Source organism: Agelaius tricolor, unplaced genomic scaffold (genome assembly GCF_023055355.1).
Source record: "Agelaius tricolor isolate 1412-34295 unplaced genomic scaffold, bAgeTri1.0.p SCAF_5, whole genome shotgun sequence".
In the NCBI taxonomy this organism is placed as follows: domain Eukaryota; kingdom Metazoa; phylum Chordata; class Aves; order Passeriformes; family Icteridae; genus Agelaius; species Agelaius tricolor.
The window spans coordinates 54264291-54284535 of record NW_027269265.1 but is presented as its reverse complement, the minus strand read 5'-3'; the positions used below and the strand labels follow the sequence as shown (position 1 = coordinate 54284535).

At 51.2% G+C, this 20245-nt stretch overlaps 1 protein-coding gene across 2 annotated transcripts in view; it reads left to right on the top strand.

The window, feature by feature from the left end:
* The window catches only part of KDM2A (lysine demethylase 2A), a 32257-nt gene that overhangs the window by 3177 nt on the left and 8835 nt on the right, over positions 1–20245 (top strand). For both annotated transcript variants that reach the window (XM_071428256.1, XM_071428255.1), the window contains exons 4-13: positions 11733–11871; positions 12472–12550; positions 13730–13776; positions 13893–14071; positions 14820–14926; positions 15239–15332; positions 15810–15963; positions 16654–16769; positions 16884–17010; positions 17813–18234. In XM_071428256.1, the coding sequence (XP_071284357.1) occupies positions 11733–11871; positions 12472–12550; positions 13730–13776; positions 13893–14071; positions 14820–14926; positions 15239–15332; positions 15810–15963; positions 16654–16769; positions 16884–17010; positions 17813–18234 (1464 nt within the window). The remainder of the gene's footprint in view (positions 1–11732; positions 11872–12471; positions 12551–13729; positions 13777–13892; positions 14072–14819; positions 14927–15238; positions 15333–15809; positions 15964–16653; positions 16770–16883; positions 17011–17812; positions 18235–20245) is intronic.

Below are 20245 nucleotides of genomic sequence, written 5' to 3'. Positions count from 1 at the left end.
CTTGCTGAAGGACCCTTAAAAAATGATTATTTTTCTTCTGTAGAGCATGATTTGACTTACTCGAATATCCCATATATGCCTTGGACTTGGGAGCTGGGTTAGTAGGCCTAAGTAGGGAAGCAGTGAGCTGGTGGTACAGTGTGTTTCTCCTGCTGTCAGCTGTGTTTCTGGTGTGTGACTGGGGCTCCATTAGCAAAAAATAAATGTATTTTAAAAAACCAATCCAGGTGTGATAGTAGTTCTACCAGCCAAACAACCTGAACCAGAACAGTTTATGGTGGTGCAGGAGCTGAATTAATTGTGTGGTTTGATGGTGCCAGCTGAGATGGCAGAGGCAGTTTGTTCTCTGGTGTGTCAGGTAATCACACTGACAGCATCTTTTTCCTGACTAGTTTCTCTTGGGACATAGAGGAAATCTTGTGTTCTGTGTTGTTTTATTTAGTTTGCACTAATGTTGCCTTCGCCTGATTCAACAAAAATCTGATGTGTGTCTGTTTTGTGAATGAATTTATCAGTGTTGGTGAAAGATCTGGGTTTGGAGGAGAGTTTCACCTCTGCTTCAGGTGTGGTCACACTCCTGCAGGAATTCTCTGCTGGGTCACACATGCCTGTGTGGCACAATGACACTTTGATTGGATGGGCTGCACTGCCCTAACTGTACTTTCTTCCTAGTTCAGGCTCTGCATCCATGACTCCCAGGATGACACAGGCCTGGATGAGGGCTCTGGACTCAGGGATATCTTGGGAGGATGTCTTGCACCCATCCAAGACCATCTGTGGGAGAAGCTGTGTCCTGGTGAGCTCTGGGAGGCTCACACAGGCAGTGGGTGATGCTGAATGTGGAGAGGACACAGAGGAGCAAGTTATGGGCTATCCATGCTCCTCACCCAGAGACTGGGAGCAGTGGAGATGGGACTTGCAGGCACTGTGGAGTAGTTTCCTGCTAATTCCGTGTGAGTGTTGTTCTGCCCAGCTCCGTAACGAGGCAGTTCCTGGGGCTTGGGCTGAGGTTCCAGCATTTCAAGCTGGAGTTGTGTGTTTTGCAGGCCCTTAACTGAGGAGCTGAAATGCTCTATTGTGTCCTGAGCCTGAGTGACAGTCCAGCCCTGGCACTAACAATGCCACGGTCCCTCTCTGAGACTTGGAAGTCTTTGCTGGCTGTCACTGGATGGTTGCACCCAGCCCATGTCACACCAGGCTGTTGGGCTCCCCACAAGGAGCCTGGACTCCTTAAAGGCTCTGGAGAAAAAGATCCAACGGCCTGCTGCTCACAGAGGCTGCCTGCCCTTCTGCAAAGCAGTCCTGCCATATTCCTGGGTGCTGAAAGTGTGAGGAAATCTCACCTTCTGCCTGCTCCAGGGCTCATTTTGGCAGGCCTGTGCTGTGAACTGGGACTAGCAAGGCCCTGTGAATTGTAAACTGGGATTAGCACATTACCACAGTGCTGCCATGTGCTTGCAGTGACAATGTTCAGGGTGAGATATGAAGGGCAGCAAAGCAGGATCACTTCAGAATGACTTGGGAGCACAGCAGGGGAGTGCCATTATCCAAAGGACAAATCCTGCTCATCACAGCCTTCCCAGCAGTCTGTATCTCAGGGTGTGGTTCCCAGTTAGGATTGCTGGGGTGGCAGAGCTGGTTGAGGAGGTTTTTTCCCTCTTTCAGTGAGTGCTTCGTGAGCTGATGGCCCTGAGGTGAACATTGCCTCAGGGAATTGTGGATCATGCCCTGGATGGAAGTTGGCAGGGGGGAGGCACAGTCCCAGCTGTTGTCTGTGCTGGGGTAGTGAGCAAACCTGTGGGGCTGGAACTCTGAGATGGGGAGACAGGGTGGGGTAGGAACCTCTTAAACTGGCTCTGCTGCTGGAGAGAGTCTGAGGAGGAGCCTCGCCCTCCCTGGGGGCTCTGTGGGCTGAGCCATGGCTCCTGCTGGGGGTGTTGGGCCCGAGTGACCATCCCTGGCTGGGTGCAGTGTCACCCTTACTTTGGCTGTGGGCAGAGTTGTCACACCCATGAAAGGAAGCAGGAGACCTAAGTGCTGTGGGTGCTGGAGAGTTAGGGAGGTGAGAGGGAGCTGGGGAGTGCAGTGCTCTATCCCATGGTCTGAGGCAGTTTGTGTCCTGCCTTAGCACTGCCCTGCCCTCTGGTCAGATCCTTGTGTGAAATTTGAGAGGAGGCTCTGCCTGTCCCTACCAGCCAGAAGCAGAGGCCTCTCCTGTAAACAGCAGTTACCAAACCTGCCCTTACATGTCTGTGTCCACCCTGAGAGAGTTCAGATGGGCTTTGCAGCATGTGCAGCCATCAGCTGGGGGATGAAGCCTGGGGAGTGTGCAGGACAAGGTTTTTCTGACAGCCCTGTGTGCTGTGGAGTGATCCCAGCTCAGCCCATGCCTGAGGGATGGCACTGCTGGCTCTGACCAGTGCCCTGATTCCCAGCAGCTGGAATCTTGTGGTTTCCAACTTGTTTGTATCCTTTCTGCAGGATGGATGGGGTGATAGTTCAGGACACAAGTCCTGCAGGAAGGCCCACACATGTTGACAGGACACTTGTAACAGTTTTCTCACAGGATAGGAATAAATTGAGGAATAAATGGCTTCAAAGCTGAGAGAGGGAGGTTAGGGGGAGCAGGCTGTGGGCTGCCTGTATCAGGTAAGATAGGAAAGAGGAGGATGCAGCTTCCTACCTTTCCTGTGTTGCTCCATCTTGAGTGTTTCACAGTATCCCAACAGTGGGATGCAAGGAGCAATCCCATCAGGTTCAGCCCAAGTTCTGGTTTGTCCTGTAAAGCTGCTCACTGCCAGGTAATGATCCCTGCAGATTGCTGGTGTTTGTCACCCCCAGGTACTGGGAGGGGGTGACAGAGGCCAGTCCTGCTGCATGCTGGCTTTCCCGGAGCTGCTCCCACTGATCTGGGACTCACATGAGTGCACTGGGGTGACCCTGCCTGTGTTGCTCCCTGCAGACACTGAGCATGGGATGAGCCCCAGGCACTGGGTGAGAATTTGGGTGTTTTTACATCACCTGCTCCCTCTTCCCCACATTTGAAATGTGACACTAGCAATTCCTGTCAAGCCAAGCTCCTTCCTGGAGTTCCTCTGTGCCCTGTGTGAAACGCAGCCTGGCCAAATGTCCCTGGTCTGCTGGACACACCTCAACTGCCCAGTCTAGACAGGACCTGGGCAAGGGGGGTAATTAATCTCTCCCACATGCCTCAAACTGGAGGCACTACAAATGAGTCATTCCAAATGACCCAGGTGTAATAAATGAGCTCTAAATAATTCAGGGGCTGTTCAGATTTGGTCTGGGCAGGGCTTTGGTGGAAGCTAGCAGCAACTGAAGGCTATTCTTGGAAAGCTTTAGAAATCCCTGTGAGCATTTAGATCCTGCCAGATGCGTGACTGTGCTGGTCCCTGGGAGAATATGTCCCTGAAACCAAGTGGATGCTGTTCCCTGTCAGCAGAGAGGGATGCAGGAGGTAAATATCTGCTGGATTCTTACTGTCCCAAGCCTGGCTGTGCCCTGAGTGTGTCCTGGAAGTTGCAGTGCTGACTAAGCAAGGAACCAAACACCACAGAAGTACTTCAAGTTACCTGTGAGTTACCAAACAATCTCTGAAAGGCTTCATTTACATTCCTATAATAAGCAGGAATAAGTTTTCCCAGGGTTATCCCAGCTGGAGGTGACTTTGACAAGTCAGGAGAGCAGTCCCTGTGCCCCCAGTGCCTCTTTAGTGATGTCAGGAGGCACTCAGATGTACAGGTCACAGGCTGGGTTTGGGGGAGGAAGGGCACTTGTGGGAATGTGGTGATATGCTCAGAATGTGGAGAAACAGGGTGCTGCACTCACCTTGTCCTCTGAAAATGTATAAAGGAAGCAGTTCCCTTCAGGATGAGATCTCTGCTGCTGAAGGGAAGAGTGTTGGTGTTTCCAGAGGAGGAAATGATGGCTGAGCCTTTAGGGGCTGTGAGGAACTTTGGTGTTGTTCCTCCCTTTGCACAGTGGCTGCACTCCCTGTGCTGCTGATGCTCCCTGTTTACCTCTTTTCCCAGTTCTTGGCTACCAGGGAAGGAACATCCATAGCTGGCTGTGGCTGTTGCTTTGTGCCTCTTGAGGTGGTTCAGTTGAACCTGGTGACAAAGTGTATCCTGGGAATCCATGGATATGGGTGGAGAGGAGGTGGAGCTGTTGGACAGATCTGTCCCATTCCTGTGTCCATGCTTGTGCATCTCTGTTGCTGTAGCAACAGCCCTGGGAGTAAACAGCAATGAGCTGGCTTTCCAGGGATTCTGAATCCCTCTGGAAGTTCCAGGAACTTGGACCAGAGAAGTTCTTGGGCTGAGATCTGCTCAGGGTTGCAGGGTGGTAGATTTTCAGTATTTTAGCCATTGCCCTGTACATGTAAGAGTTTTAATAAAACTGCTCCCAACACTCTTTTAGGTCAAGGAGGAGGCTCTATGAGCTTTGTTCATGCTGGTGTCCTGGGCTGGGAGCTGAGTGCACAATCCTGTTGTGCTTTAGCCAGCCCTGACAGAGTTTGGGAGAAAATACCACTTGAGAAAAGTCCTCCTTGTTCTTCCATGTACCCCTGGCTCCTGGGAGCTGTAATCTTGGGATAGAGCTGAGGCAGCTGGAAGTGGAAAGGAGAGGGCTGGCAGTGCATGCTCCTTTAAGGTCAGGCTGCCTCAGTGTCTTTAATTTGCTGTGCATAAATATTTCCATGTGTCACTGAGCCCCTTTGCCCCATTTGGAGTAAGGAAGGGACGAGTGCTGGGCTCCTTATGGAGGAGAGGGGGAGGGAGTGTGTGCAGGGATGGTGTAACAGCACAGAGTCCAGAGAAAATATCCTTCCTAGTAGCTGGATTCCCACATTGTGCATGTTCCTCCCAATGGCCCTGGGTTGTTTTCCCTCTCCCTGAGCATCCTCAGACCCATAGCCTGCAATGAAGCCAGCCTGCTGCTATTCCCTGTAAAAAACAGTGTCAGCTGAGCAGGAATTGCAGTGCAAACCTCAAAGCTTCCTGCGTTTTTGTTATTCCAGTACTCCTGTAGTCCGGCTTCTCTCAGGCTGGGTGATGGGACAGAACTGGCAACAGGTTTTGGCAGAGCTTGGGTTGGGACACTGAGAAATTTGGAGGGTGAGCACTCCCCTCAATAATAAAAAAAAAAAAGATAAAAAAGATAAAAAAGTCCAGGCTAACCCTGTGATCTCTCAGTGTGCTGGAGACAGAGATCCCCAGCAAGAAATGGAGTCACTCAGGGCTGGCCTGCTACTGCTGCATCAGCTGCACCTCTGAGTGCATATGGCTCTGTCTGTCCCTTGTCCTGGGTCTCTGCCTCCTGGTCTGTGTGGGCTCAGTGGTGGGAATATGGATTAAATGTGTATCATTTTCAAGCCAGCCTTTTTTGGAGCAGTTTGGTCTATTTTGTTCCATTTGGGGGGAATCTGTTGCCTTCCTGCACTAAGCAAAAGGAGGAGCAGAGCCAGTACTGCTCATCTACCTCACTGCATAGGGCACGTGCTGGGGACACCTGACAGGGAAAGGGCTCCACACAGGGTTTTTTCCTTGGATTTCTACTGATTGGGAAGGGGTGGGATGTAATTCAAGGGGTTTTCTCAGTCTTCTCCAGAAATGAGAGGGCTGAATGCCAAAGGATGGCTTTTAGCACTGAGGGTCAGCGTTCAGCCTTGAGATGGTGTGTGGAGGGTTTGATGGTCCTTCAAGAGCTTCTCCAGGCTTGCATGGAATCCAGGCAGGATTTCTCCTGATGCCATGGCTGGTGGTGGAAATGGGCAGTCCGGGTGTTAGCAGTGCCATCAAAGCCCTTTGGGACAGTGGCTGTGTGTGACACAGGCTGCAGGTGACTGGAGTGAGGAGCTGTCTCCTTTCCTAGGAGCAGCGCTTCCTTTTTGGGACTGCTGCCAGAGCTGCCCATCTGTGATCTGATCTAGCATGTTCCTCTGCCTCGTGGTTTTGCTGCTGTGACTGGTCAGCGTGTGGTTTGGGAGCAGCTGTGGAGCTCTGCCTGGCCCCTCCATGCTCCTTCCCCACCTGCCTTGCTCCAATTCCTCAATTATTCCTCGTGTATGTTCGATTTTGTAACCCAAAAGTGCAAACCAAAGCGTTCTCCCTGGTCATTCTGAAATGCTGCCAGACTTGCTCGTGATAGGAATCCCTCCTGGAGCTGGGAAGCCTGGAAGGGCTCCAGTTTTGTGTAGATCCTGTTTGCTCCTCAGCCTGGTGCTTTGAGTCTGTCTTTGTCCAAGGATGTGCCACCTGGGATCCACCCCTTCAGCACCAGGTTTTGAGAGAAATGGGAGGTGGTGAGGGGCATTGAACCTGAGTTAAGCTCAGTGGTTCCTCTTGTCCTGGGTCTCTGCAGGGGATTGTGCCTGTTCTTTAGATCCCAAGTGGTGCCTCCCATATCTGGGGGAGCAGGGAGTCCAGGGTTGAGGGTGGGAGAGGCACAGAGGGCAGGAGCCTGCTGCCGCTGTGCTGCGCTGGTGCTCCAGAGCTTAGAGCCCAGCCCAGGAGCTGAAGTGGGAGGTGCAGGCTTGGAGGGGAGAGGGATATAGAAAGGAAAAGCTCTTGTGCTTAAGATAAGCAGTGACCTGGCAGGCTGCTGATTGGGTGTCATAATCTTGGTGCCTTGGTTCTTCACACTCTATCTGGAAACACTGGCAAGGGAGGATCTTCCCTGCATAGCCCGTTCTGGCATTGGCACCTGCTGTGCCCTGGGTCTGTCTGATCACAGCCTGGCTGCTTCCCTGCCTGTCCATCCTCCTGTCAGGCTGCCTTGTGTCTTCCTGGAGAAATGGATGTTGTTCTTCCCACTTTGCCACTGCTGAAATTGCTGGGGATTCTCAGCACAAGGTCTAAGAGACAGAATTCTGGGCTTGCCTCAGGTACTCGCCGGAGATCAGAACACCCATCGAGAGATTCTAATGTTGCAGGTCTGGATTTATCTAGGCAAGAGCCACAGTTTGCTGTAAAAACATGTGAGAAGTTAAATTCCTTAACTGAGGAGAGTTGAGCTGGTTGATTTATTATCAATTTGGGTGCATTTCAGCAGAGTAAACCTGCAAAGGGATGGGGTAAGGAAGAAACGGCTCTGGTAGATCACACTGTTCTATGGATACACTGGGAGCCAGGGAGAAGTTAAAACCTGCAACAAGGGGATTTTGGGATTGGAGGTGAAACTTTCCTGCATTCTTCATGTCAAAGGAGTAGAAGAGAGTTGTGGGAGGCTTCACACAGGCAAACTGCTCTGGAAAGACAACAAGCAGAGGGAGAGGAAAAGTGAGAGGGGTGCTCTGGTCTCCTGAGGGGGAAGGAGCTGTGGCATAGCAGGAAGAGGTTCCTGGTGACTGGGAGATGGAGCTGAGGGAGGGGATGGCAGCAGACAGGACAGGAAGTGACTGAAATACTGTGGTGTGTGTTGGTTGTTGGTTTCACTCTTTAAATACATGAGGCTCTTTCAGCAAAAGGACGGCTTGTTCTTTTTTTCAAATGTGACCTTGTACTCGTTCTTCCCTCAAAAAAACCTCACAGGAGAGGAGTTTTCTGGCTCTCTTCAGCTGACTGTCAGCTCCTTTGCTGTTAGAGGGAGCTGTGCTCCATGGAGGCAGCGCTTGCTGATGGAAAGAGGTTTCCAAGGAAGGGTTTTGGAGAGGGCTCCTGTGGAGATTCGTGAGGCGCTTTCCCTGGAATCCCTGGGTGAAGGAGAATGCAGGTGAAAGAATCAGAATAGAAGGGATAGCTGTCAGCAGGATTAATATTCATGCTTCCTATTTCTTCCATTAATTGAATGGTACCCAGGAGGGTCAGAAAGAAATGGTGAAGGACAGCTATCTTAGGTGGGAATTGCTGGCTGTCTGATCTTGGAGGATGAATAAAGTGCCTTTATCTTGACCCTGCCTGACACAGAGAGAAAAGGTTTGGCCCACTTGTCAGTTCTTCCTTAGTAAAACTCTCAGCAGGATGAAAAATGCCTGAATCCTAAGAGAAAGCTGGGAAAACAGAGTGATATTTAAATATTGCTGCTTAGTACTGAATGCTGAGGTTGCCCTACAGATATGTAATGTGCCTGACTCTGTGCCCTTGCTTCTCTGGAGCTGAACTTCACCCAGAACGTTCTCACAGGTGGCAGTTTTGGGGACATCTGCTGATCTCATTTTGGGAAACTGTGTCCCTGGCTGAACTGGTTGATACTGGAAGGTCTCCCAATAGTGGAGTCACTCCCAGGAAGAAGCAGTTCTGGTCTAGGAGTCCAGGACTGTGAGTTGCTGATGTTCTCTGGGTGGGCTGTAGGAATGTGCTGGGAAGGGATACTCAGCCAAGCCCCGTCCCTAGCACAGGCTGTGGGACAAGGGTAGCCAGCTCTTCCTGGGAAGAAGTCAAACTTGGTGCTGTCAGGAGGATTGGCACAGCTCTGTGTGTGCAGTAGTGGCAAGGTACAGTTGGCATTAGCTTCTCATGACTTTGCAGGTGTCACCTGTAGCCAGTTAATGATCCAGGCAGCAATTTCCTGTGTGGCTCATCAGAAGAAAAGGGGGTTTTGGAGCATCCACTGACCACATCTGTCCTCCTACAGAGACCCAGTTTGGGGACATGGGGTCTGTGGTTTGTGTCACTGTGCTGTGAGGAAGCTGCAGACTCCAGGAGGGGAAGACTCCCGCAGATGCTGCCTCTCCCATAACACATGCCTGGAAGCACAGAAGCCCTTCCTTCCTCCTGCCTGCTCTGGGGCCCTGAAATATTGTTTTTCCCCACCCTCCCAAGACAACAATGACTTGAAAGCAGTGTGGCCCCGGCTGGGTCCGATGGGATGGGAGCTGTTTGCATTGTGCTTTTGGGTCCTCAGCCACGGCTGGGATCCTGCTCTCCTCATGCTGGGCCAATTAGGAGGCCAGACTCTTCCCTGCCCATGGGAACAGGGCAAAGCTGATCTGCCCGGGAGCTGGAGGGGGTTTGTGGCTGATGCTTTGCTGATGACAGGAGCAATAGACTTTGGAATTTGCTCGGCTGGAGGACACAATCCCCTTCCTTCTGTGTCTTGCATCCCTGTTTCCTCATTGCAAAGGGATTCAAGTTTAAGGTGTTCCTGCCTGTTTCCCGGTGTTTGCACTTCTGTGGTGTGGCTGCCTTATCGTGGAGTGGTTTGGGTTGAAGGTTCCAACCTGTTTGCTTTGGAGGCTGTGCTGTGAAGGAGATCTGGGAAAAGAGTCTGAACAGGGTCTTGATCCCACAGTGCATCTCCAGCATCCACCCATGGCACCGGTAGGATCCGAATCAGGCCCAGCCACGTGGTCACATTTCTGTTGAATGAGCTGCTCTACACAATCCAGAGCTTGGATTGGTGCCACTTCCAGAAGGACTGACAATGCCTGGTCATCGTGTCTGTGGCTGGAGCTGCATTCCAGCCTGGATATCCCGAGATTTGTCCTCAAATGGGGCTCACCTGAGTTCCAGCCCAGTGCAGTAACCCCTGCTCCCGGTTAAGTGTAGCCAGGGGAGTCAAATACAGTCTATTAAGGGACTGGTTTGGACATAGCCTCTTCTTGCCAGATTTTCCATGCCAAAACTTTTCCTCCCAAAAGGTGAGGCTTTGAATCCAGCAAAGACAAAGGAGCTGCTTTTCCCTCTAAAAGTGAGTGTCTGGAGTAAGGGAGCAGGTCAAAAAGCAGCCTGGTCCTGCAGTGAGCAGGACCCACTTGATCCCAAAGCAGCTGAGACCATGGACTGCAGAATCCTCCCCTTCATTGTGCACATCCTCTCTCTGACAGAGAGCTGCCTGCTGGGATGTGTAGTCCTAGACTTGCCTCGGATTGGGAAGAGTGAAACGTGGGTGATGCTGGAAGGTGATTCACATCCTTGCCTGGCATAGGTGTGCCTTGAATTTCACTGATGTGGTTTAGTAAGGAATAGGATGGAAGTGGGCCTTTCCCCAAAATGCTGGGTTCTTTAGGAAAAGCTGAGTTTGAGGATTGCTCATTGTCCCTGAATACTCCACAGGCCAGACCCCTCTCTGCTCCGTACCTTCATTTTAAAGCTGAGTACCACACAGGCTTCATGGATTCCATGATTTTTAAGGATAAGTGCGTTATGAGGTGGGCTAATCGTCCATTATAACACAGTCATATCACCTCTGTATCTCTAACTTCAAGTTCTGATGCATCCCCTTGGAAGGGCCAGTCTAGGTTTAAAGGCAGAGTGAACATTTGGGAGTTGCAGTTTTTGGTGTGTGCAGCCCAGCCTTAGCAATGTGAAAATCCAAGTGTTCCCAAGGAATAGGTCACTTCTGCTGGTGCCACTCCCATGTCTGTGCTTTTTAAATGCATTTTCCTGCCTTTATACGAATATTTCTGTAAAAACCCATAAGTAAAGTGACTTTTTGTGTTGTTAAAAACGGGGAGATCCCACTCATCTTTAGTGGATGGTTTAAGACAAAGGACAGCAGCCCTTTTCCAGATTGTTTAATCCTGGGGGCCATTGGACAGACCCCGGCTGCAGGATCCTGAAGACTCTGCCTGAAGTGCCCCATTCAGGAGCAGCCAATTGTTCGTGCCTGGCTGATGAGGTGTTTGTGTCCCAGTCACTCAGGGTTTTGGTAAGGTGGTTGGAAAGCTGAGCATCGTCAATGGGCTGTGAACAATGGCTGAGTGACTCTGTCTTGACGGCAGGGGAACTCCTTGTGCATCCATCAGCCTGCTTGAAACTGGGAGTTAAAATTAAATGTTGGAGGGGGTGGGGGAAAAGCCTTTTTTTGTGTGTGTCCCTATGTGCTCCTGCACTGGTTCATCTAATTAATCTAAAAAAAATATTTAAAGCAGTACTTCTTTGCCGAGGGAGTTCATTCCTCTTTCTCCAGTGAGGTTATGGCAGGCTGGTTCTGGTGGCATTGCTGGGGATGTGACACTGCCCCTCCCTACTGCAGGCAGGTGCCAGCAGCTGTGTCACCTCCTGCCCCATCCCGTCCCTGGCTGTCTGCTGGCCCAGCAGTTGGTGTGCACGCTTGATAAAGGGAACATCCCTCATTAGGGGAAGGCAGCTTGGCTAATTCAGAGCAGGTTTGCCTTTTATCTGAGGGGATTTCGGGAGCATTCCCACGCAGGGCTCTGCTCTGTGGCCAGGTGGCCAGCAGCTGGGGACAGTAATTTTTTCCAGATCCAGCAATGCCAGAAGAGGATATCTGTCAGGAATCCCTGTACAGATGTGCTTACGAGACCCTCTAAGAAAAGTGTTCCTTCCACTCTGCTATTCTCCTCCACACAAACAAGAGAATAGACCAGCTTTCTGTGTACAGGCACAGCCAAAGATGAAAATTTCAGAGTCTTTTTTCTTTTTTATCATTGGTGTTCTGGCAGAGATTTAAACTCACAAGTGTCTTTACTGCCAGTGGACCAAAATACAGATGCACCTGTAAAAGCAGGGAACTGATTCTTTGTTCTTTGCCTCTGTTACACTAAACTCTCTGCCCTCCTCCCGTATTTCCATTTTAGAATTCATTAGCAGTGATTATCTGTCTCATACAGCCCAATTAGCACAAATCTGGATGGAGGAGGGGCAAAGCTGATGTTTCCGTGGTATGTTTTGGGTTCAGGACAGACCTGAGCTCCCCTAGAGGCCGTGGCTGAGCTGTGTTAGGTTGGGATGAGGCTCTGGTTGTTCCTCCTGCTCCATAGCTTCACTTCCTGGTCCATAACTTCTCCCTTCCCGGTGTACTCCCTTCAGCGTGGCACGATGAGGCGGCGTTACGAGGACGACGGCATCTCCGATGATGAGATTGAGGGGAAGAGGACGTTCGACCTCGAGGAAAAGCTGTCCACCAACAAGTTCAACTCCACTTTCGTGGTCTTCATGGAAGGCAAAGGTTTGTCTTGGGGCTGTTGGTCCAGGGAGTGTGTGTGGGGAATGTTATGGAAGCTGCTCGCTCCGGAGAGCATGGAGCCAGTCTGCAGCTTGCTGGGACACGTGGCAGCCAGGAATGGGAGGGTTTGCCTGGGTCAGCACCTGTAATTGCAGCCACGTGTCTACCAGATCCTTAATTCAAGGACTGTGTGGGATGTCTCCCCTTGCTTTCAGCACGCACACGGCTCCGTGGGATGGCTTTTCATCACATAGCCCCTCATGAGGATTTACTGGGAGGGACGAGTGCCTCTGCAAGGCATCTCTTGCTTGGCTCTGAGCTTCCTAGGGAAGTGAGCACCAAAATCCAGGCTGTTCACCTGTCAGGAGCAGCCTGTTGGAGCAAACCCTCCTTAGGGGCCCTGTCTGAGGCTTGTCAGCAGCACACACCCTGCTGCCTCTCAGAACTGTTGCAAAGGAGTTCCAGGATTTCTGAAGGAGTATAGAAAAGTGAGGAGCAGGGTTGGACTAGGGATCTCCAGAGAACCTTTTCAACCTGAGCATGCCTATAATACTCTGAAGGAGTTTCTCCTAAACCTTCCCTCTTCTTGTCTCCCCACACCAGACTTCACAGTTGAGTACATCCAGCGGGGTGGCCTGAGGGACCCGCTCATCTTCAGGAGCTCGGACGGCCTGGGGATAAAGTAAGTGCTGGGAGCATGGAGTGGTGGGCGACTCTGGCCCAGATCCTTCATCTCTCCACACACTCTGTGGCTCTGCTAGGCTGGTTTGACTGTCATGTCCACGCTGTTATTTATGTGCAGTGGACAGAGAGAAATATCTTCCAGCTCAGTTATCCCCTTCTTCCTAGTCTGTCTGGACTGAAAATGAGAGGACTGAATTGGCTGTAGGTGATCAGAATTCCACCAAATGTCTGGAAAGTCCCACTGCTGCTCTGATGCAACATCTGGCTGGGTTTCTTTCCTAGTAACATAGGCATCTATTGCCAGAGAGTCAAACAATTTGTAGTATTTCTGGCATTTTCCAGAATTCCAACCTGATTTTCCAAACTTCTCAGCTGCTGTCTGCCTCTCTTGCTGCAGTACATCCATTGAGGTTTGCAGCTCTAAGCGTAAACTGGGTCAGTGTTTTTGGGGTTGATTAGAGGAATAAATGATCCCTCACAAACTTTCAGAGCTAGTACCAGCAGCACTGCTCCAAAGTCCCTCAGCCATGAGGTTCCATGGCTGTGAACAGATGGATGGCATCTCATCCAGCGCAGGATGTTCTTTGCTGGGGTGAATTGGGTAGGAAGTCATGCCAGTCTCAGTCTAACTGCTGGGTGACTTGGGAGGGTAGAGATTTAATACTGGGTATTACAGTGTGACTGAAACTGGATTTCTCCTGAGCTTTTGGATATTTCTCTGGGTCAAGAGCTGTTCGAATGGCTGCCAGCCTGCACTGCCTGTGACAGCAGTGTTTGTACAGAGGAGGGTGCCAGTACAAACATTGGAGTGGTTCTGCTGTGTCAGTGGAATATACTGCGTGTCCTGCTCTGGCCGTGCCTTTGGATTGGGATAACTCACACAAGCAGCATTTAAAACAAGGGATGGGATTGCTTAGTTCAAGGCCTCCTGGCTCCTTTGCTAGAAGTCACTGTACAACAGCTCTGGAGATGGTACATCCTGTTCCCAAGCCTGCTTCCCAAGCCAGAAGTTTGTCCTAGTGTTTCACCCCAGTCCTGTGCCCCCAGAGATCCTCTTCCATGGCCTTCTCCAACACCACATGAGCACAGATGTACCTTCAGGGTGCCAATTCCTGGGTCACAGAGTGTGCAGCCAGAAGCACTTGATGGTCTTTTTAGCCAGATGTTTGTCCCACAGGATGCCGGATCCGGATTTCAGCGTGAACGATGTGCGGCTGTGTGTGGGTAAGTGTCCAGAGCCGTCCTGCACTCCCTTGTGCGGTTGGGGTCTTTGAGGATCTCACCCCCTGGAGTCCGTGGGGCACAGGGACAGTTCAGTGACGTGTCTGTCACTGTGGCAGGGAGCAGACGGATAGTGGATGTGATGGATGTGAACACGCAGCGGGACATCGAGATGTCCATGGCGCAGTGGGCGCGCTACTACGAAACGCCAGAGGAGGAGCGGGAGAAACTCTACAACGTCATCAGCCTGGAGTTCAGCCACACCAAACTGGAGAACCTGGTGCAGAGACCTGCTACGGTGAGTGGGGCTCTTCCTACACAGAGATCTGCTTTCCCTGGAAATCTGGAGGTGAGGTGGCATTGGGATGTGGTAGAAGAGGAGCTGCTTGGAATGCGTGTGGGCCTAGCAGGGATGTCAGTCTGGAAGCTGCTGGAGCTGATCTCCTAGTCAGGCTGTGGTGTCCATGGCCAAGTCCCTGGCATGTCACTCTGTGGAGAGATAGCCTGTTTGTTGGCTGTCAGCAGTTAAAAACATGGAAGTCTGAACTCTGCACAGTGTGGCAGGGAGGGTTCCTGGTGCAAAATGCTGAAATCTCTGAGGGCAGAGGAGGCCAAGATTGGAGGTGTGCTGGAAGAGGGGCAGGAAGCTGTTTTGTGCTGGGAAGATGAGTTGTGGGAGGTGGGATGGATGGGATGAACATCTTGAACTACCTCTGCAGTCAGCAGAGTGGAAGTGGCAGCTGTGTGGGGCCAGTTACTTCCCTCTGTTAACTGCAGAGGGAACCTCAACATCTCTGGCTCTCCTGAAGTTTAAGGAGTTGAATCTCACCCCAAGGAGATACTGTCTGGCATATTTTTTATGGAAGTCCAGCGGTGGTATCTGAACACCTGATCCTAATTGCTTTATGTGTGGGACTGTCCCAGTAGCACTGGGAAAGCTTCTGGGTGTGGAGAAGGACCAAAAGGGGATTTGCCAGCCTGGGGTAGCAAAAGGTTTTGCTGTGCCCCTTTTTTCTCTGCTCATGTCTCTTACCTCTCTGCTGTAGGTGGATTTGATTGACTGGGTTGATAACATGTGGCCCAGGCACCTGAAGGAAAGTCAGACAGAGTCTACCAATGCCATCCTGGAGATGCAGTATCCAAAGGTGCAGAAGTAAGTGACTTCCTGAGCTGTGGCAGGCAGCAAACAATCTCTTGCAGGAAAACTGCCCAAGGGAGCAGCAATGAGTACCAAGGGGAAGGAGGAGGATCAGCCTCCAAGCTTATTTTTGTTGGTGACATTTGTAAGGCCACTGCAGTCACCTATTGAATCCCCTTTAGCTGTATGGAAAAGGGACTGAGTGGCTTGTGACAGTGCTCTGAACCATTGGCCTGGGTTTGGGGGACCAATTCCCTTGGAATGTCATATCTGCTCCAAAGTGTGGATCACCATTCATTTTCACCTTCTCATCTTGTTTTCCACCAGATACTGTTTGATGAGTGTCAAGGGCTGCTACACAGATTTCCACGTGGACTTTGGTGGCACTTCTGTGTGGTACCACATCCACCGAGGGGGAAAGGTAGGACAGTACCTTTTGGGACAGCTATAGGTGCTTTAGGAAAGTGTCTGTTGATCTGTTTTTGTGTAAATCCTTGAGGATGCAGGTTCCAGACAGAAAATTGAAATCTTTTCCACCCTAAACTTATCTGTATTGCATGTAGCCAGACAGGTGCCAGTCCCTAGTTCAGGTGTAGCTCTAACATGGTAAATCAAACTCAGTAAATCTCCTTGTCACTCTGGTGGCTTTCCTGGGCTCTGTATCTCTTGACACTGATGTAAATCATAGCTTTAAAAGCTTCCCAAGCTCAGGCTACCTGTAACACTCTGTGTCAGGCTGGGAAAGACCTTGCTTGTCCTCTTGAGGGGGGCAGCTGTTGCAGTCATTTTGCTGGGAAGTTCTCAGGGAGAGGGGTGAGGAAGAGATTCAGATGTTGGGAAGAAACCATAGCTATTCATTATGTGATGACTTACATGAATGTGTTGTCTTTATTTGCAGATCTTCTGGCTGATCCCTCCCACGCCCCAGAACCTGGAGCTCTATGAAAACTGGCTTCTCTCAGGGAAGCAGGGAGACATTTTCCTTGGGGACAGAGTGTCAGAGTGCCAGCGCATCGAGCTCAAGCAGGGCTACACATTTGTCATCCCCTCAGGTACCCTCAGGGTGGGCAGGGGCATCCTAGTCTTGGCCAGGGTTGTGGCAACACTGAAACTCCTGGGACACTGGCAGGATTTAGCTCGCTCATGAGCCACTGGGAGAGGGACATGTGATGTGGCTCTGTCCTCTTGCTTGCCACCTCCCAAAACATGCCTGTGATGGCATTGTGGATCCAGCCCAAGTGTTAGGAAAGCTGTGGCTGGCTCATATCACATTTGATTAATTATTAAAGGAAGCTTTCCCAGATCCTGTCATGTTGACACATGGAACAGTGTGGGTTCAGGAGAGGCTGGCCCAAGGCTGCTCCTCAGCTTCCTGAGTGTCTTGTGACAGACCTGTGGCGTACAGCAGGACCAGGAACAGAAAACACCAGGGATTGCACAACTTACTCATTTGAGTCCTGTTATCACAACTGACACTTCTGAACTGAGTGGCTTTGCCTTGAGGAAACCCATGCTGGAATTCCCCAGATGTTGGACTGGGCTGGATTGTTTAGCCTTGGAGATAAGGAGTGGAACTTGAGTTATTTTGAAGGTGCTTAGAGTGTTGGAACAGACTTCAGAAAGCTGTTCCCCTTGGTGCTAGGCCTAACACGATTAGGAAACAATCTAGGATGACACCAGGGTGACAAACAGCTATGCAAGATGGATCAGAAGGATTCTTCCAACTCTGCTTTCTCCCCAAGGTTGGATCCATGCTGTGTACACTCCCATGGACACGCTGGTTTTTGGCGGCAACTTCTTACACAGCTTCAACATCCCTATGCAGCTCCGGATCTACAGCATCGAGGACCGCACCCGGGTAAGGACCTGTGGCAGACCCGTGCTGGACACTGGGCCACACCTGGTGTGGCATCTGTCATCTGAGAGCAGCAGTGGGAAGGAGGCCTGACAGATCCTCTTGCCTGTTTTGCAGGTCCCAAATAAATTTCGTTATCCCTTCTATTACGAGATGTGTTGGTACGTGCTGGAGCGTTACGTGTACTGCATCACCAGCCGCTCCCACCTGACCAAGGACTTCCAGAAGGAGTCCCTCAGCATGGGTAAGTCCAGCCCTTTTTCCTTCCTTACCCCTATCCAACTGGCTTCTTACACCCTCCTGCCGGGACACTGGCTCAGCAGCGTGCCCGGCAGGGGAGGGCTGGGTGGGGATTTTTTTTGGGCATGAAGTCACAACCAGCCAGACTTCTGCTTCCTCCTCTGGCCCTGCAGCAACCCAGGTTCCTCACAGATGTGAAACCAGCACACCACCAGGTCAGAGCCTTATACAGAAGAGGTGGGGGGAAATTGCAGTGGCCACCATGGTGCTGTGGGCAGGAATTCTCTCTGGCTGGCCAGGGCCTTCTGCACACAGGGTTTGAGGGGCTGACAGAGTTACTTGGAGGGCTCAGCAACCTCACGGTCATGAGTGAGTCCACATCCTCTTTATTGCATCCTGAAGGCAGCATCAAGATCCCAAGCCCTCCAAAGCAAAATGAGGTTGAATAGGGCTTTAAGCAACATGATGTGGTGGAAGATGTCCAGGCCCATGGCACTGGGGTTGGGCTAGATGACAGTCCAAGTCCCTTCCAACCCAATTCCATGAAATTAAGTCTAGGACATGAAATTCAGTCTAGAGCAATTGCTATTTCTTCCTCTGGGACCTTTTTCCATATCTGGTGCCCTGCATTCCCACAGACAAGCCAGGAATGGGAAGGGTGTTTAGCTGTTTTCAGCTTTTTCAGCTTCTCTGTTCCTTTCACCTCCTACAAATCTGTTGCTCCAGCATCCCTCATGACTGGGGGGGATCCCACTAAACACAGAATACTTCCTGTGATTGCTCTCCCTGTTTCTCCATCATGGCAGATATGGAGCTGAGCTCCTCGGACTCGGTGAACATGGAAGAGGAGGAGGAGGAGGATGATGATGAGGATGCAGCAGGGAAGGAATCGCGGCGCCCCGCGACCAGGAGGTCCATTCTCACCAGCCCCATCGCCAACGGTGCCACCGTGGACTATGACGAACTGGGCAAGAGCTGCCGGAGCAGCCTGCCGGGTCTCAAGAAGACCCCATCCATGGACTCTTCCGACTCCAGCCGGGGCTCTCAGAACGGCCAGGCCTGGGAGCCGAGCGGGGGCAGCCCCCGCAAGAGCAGGAAGGTGCACCTGACCCAGTTTGAGCTGGAGGGGCTGCGCTGCCTCGTGGACAAGCTGGAGTCGCTCCCTCTGCACAAGAAGTGCGTTCCCACCGGCATTGAGGACGAGGACGCCCTCATCGCTGACGTCAAGGTAGGGCTGAGCGAGTGCAAAGCACTTCCCACGGGGAAACTGGGCTTCACCCTCACCCTGCCCCTGTCCTGGGGCAGGATTGGTGTCCTCCTGTTCCTCTGTGTGAGGCTGATGTTAGACCTGAGGGACAGCCCTGGGATTTGGGGTTGGGAAAACAGGAGGGTGGCTGTGCCCTGGCTGGGTGCCTTATGGCTGTCAGTGCAGGAGTGCTCGTGGATGATGCAGTTCACTTCCAGTTTTGGCTGTGGACTCCGTGACAGTTGGAACCTTTTCCTTGCCCCAGGTGGATTTGGCTTTGTTCCTTGAGTTGTTTGCCCAGGGTGTGACCTGGAGTTATGAGAGTCAGTTATTTTGGGCTGGTGAGGGTTGTTTGGATTTTATTTGCCTTCATCTGTTGAGCTGACCCAACGAGCTTTGGTGTTTTAGCTGTTTCAGCACTGAAATGGGAATGTCAGCTTCACTCTACCCCCAGAAATCTATTCTAATCCCTAAAAAGTTACCTTCTGCTCCCCTCCATGCTGTTGGTGATCTGTACAGCTGCTGGCCTGTACCAAAGCTGACATCCAGACACAGCCATGCATGTGTCCCTGTTTTTGCCATTGTTTTTATTTCCAAGTGCTGTCTCCTGATGGGTTTTTTTTGTGAGATGTTCAGGTAAATCCAGAGCTCTGCTGTGTTGGAGCAGAAGGTGTGGCTCTGGGGTCTTGGCTGAAAGAGTCTAGGTGCTGTTAGGGGCTGAATTTCTGGTTTTCTGTGGCTTTTCAGGCATCCTGTGTGTGCTGTGACCTTTGAGAATGTGATGTGTGTGTTTCTGAGCCCTGTATGGTGCTCTGGAGGAACCTGAGCTGGGGGCTCTGTGTTTCACCCTTGGACTGATGAAAGGAGGCTGGTGTTGGGTGTTTTAAAGGCAGAGCCTTAAAGGTTGTTGGTGTTCAGTTGGTCTCAAAGAATCTGTTCATGTTTTGGAGGTAGTAAAGGTGTGCCTGTGGTTTTGGTGTGACCAGGCCCCTGTGTCCAATTGTACCTCACAGATGAGCTGTGGGTGACAGCCCTTGTCGTCCCAAACAACTTCCCTGAGGATTTGCTCCTTAAAGCTGGCTGTCCTTGGAGGTTTGGAAGTATCCTGAGCTGCAGGACTCCATCCCTCAGGACTGGCATCCTCAAGGCATCAAGATCCTTAGTCAGAGCCTCCAGTGGTTGGGGAAAGTGGGACAAGTTTGTCCAACCACAGCAAAGCTCTACTTTCAAAACCCATTTTCCATAGAGGTGATGGAAGTGGCCAGTAGAAGTTGGCTTGTAAAGCCTGGGAAGGGCCTAAGACATTTCTAGCCAAAACTTCTAGCAGGGGCCACCAATCTGCAGCAGGTACTTTTGCCCTTGTGTCACCAGGTAAGGGCATTGATGGAGCTGGGATCTGGCCAGCTGGGAAAGCTGCACTTTGGTCTGTACACCTCACGGTCAGAACATGGCGTTTTCTCATCCAGACTTGCAGGCGTGCCACCCTGATCAGCCCAACCAGTGCCACCAGGCACTCCAGGAGCAGGAAAATGCTGCCTTTCCCCACAACCTCTTGTGTGGTGATCAGGATTTCAGGGTGTCTGTGTGTTGGGTCATGTGGAAAAATATGTATCCTGTCAGGAGTTCAGCCTGGAGCGTCACTTGATGGGATGTGACACTTTGGATGTGACAATGTTGTGCTTTCAGCTCTGTGGCAGGATTTGTCTGAAAATTCTGAGTGTGATAGAGGCCATTGGAAGGATCATTGACAAAGAGGGAATTTCTGAGAGGTCCTGTTGTATTTTGACTGCTTCCATCCATTATTTCTGACCTCTCTGTGGTGGTTTCCTGAACTGGTTTTGACAGGAGGATGGTCATGAGGCAGCTGACAGCAGGTCTAAAGCCAGGCCCCTGTGTCCTGGCATGAACAGGTTATATCTGTGCTGTGCATGGAGCTGTTGGAGCACCGAGGATTGTAGAAACAAGATAAGCCTCTCCCTGAAGTGCTGGTCCT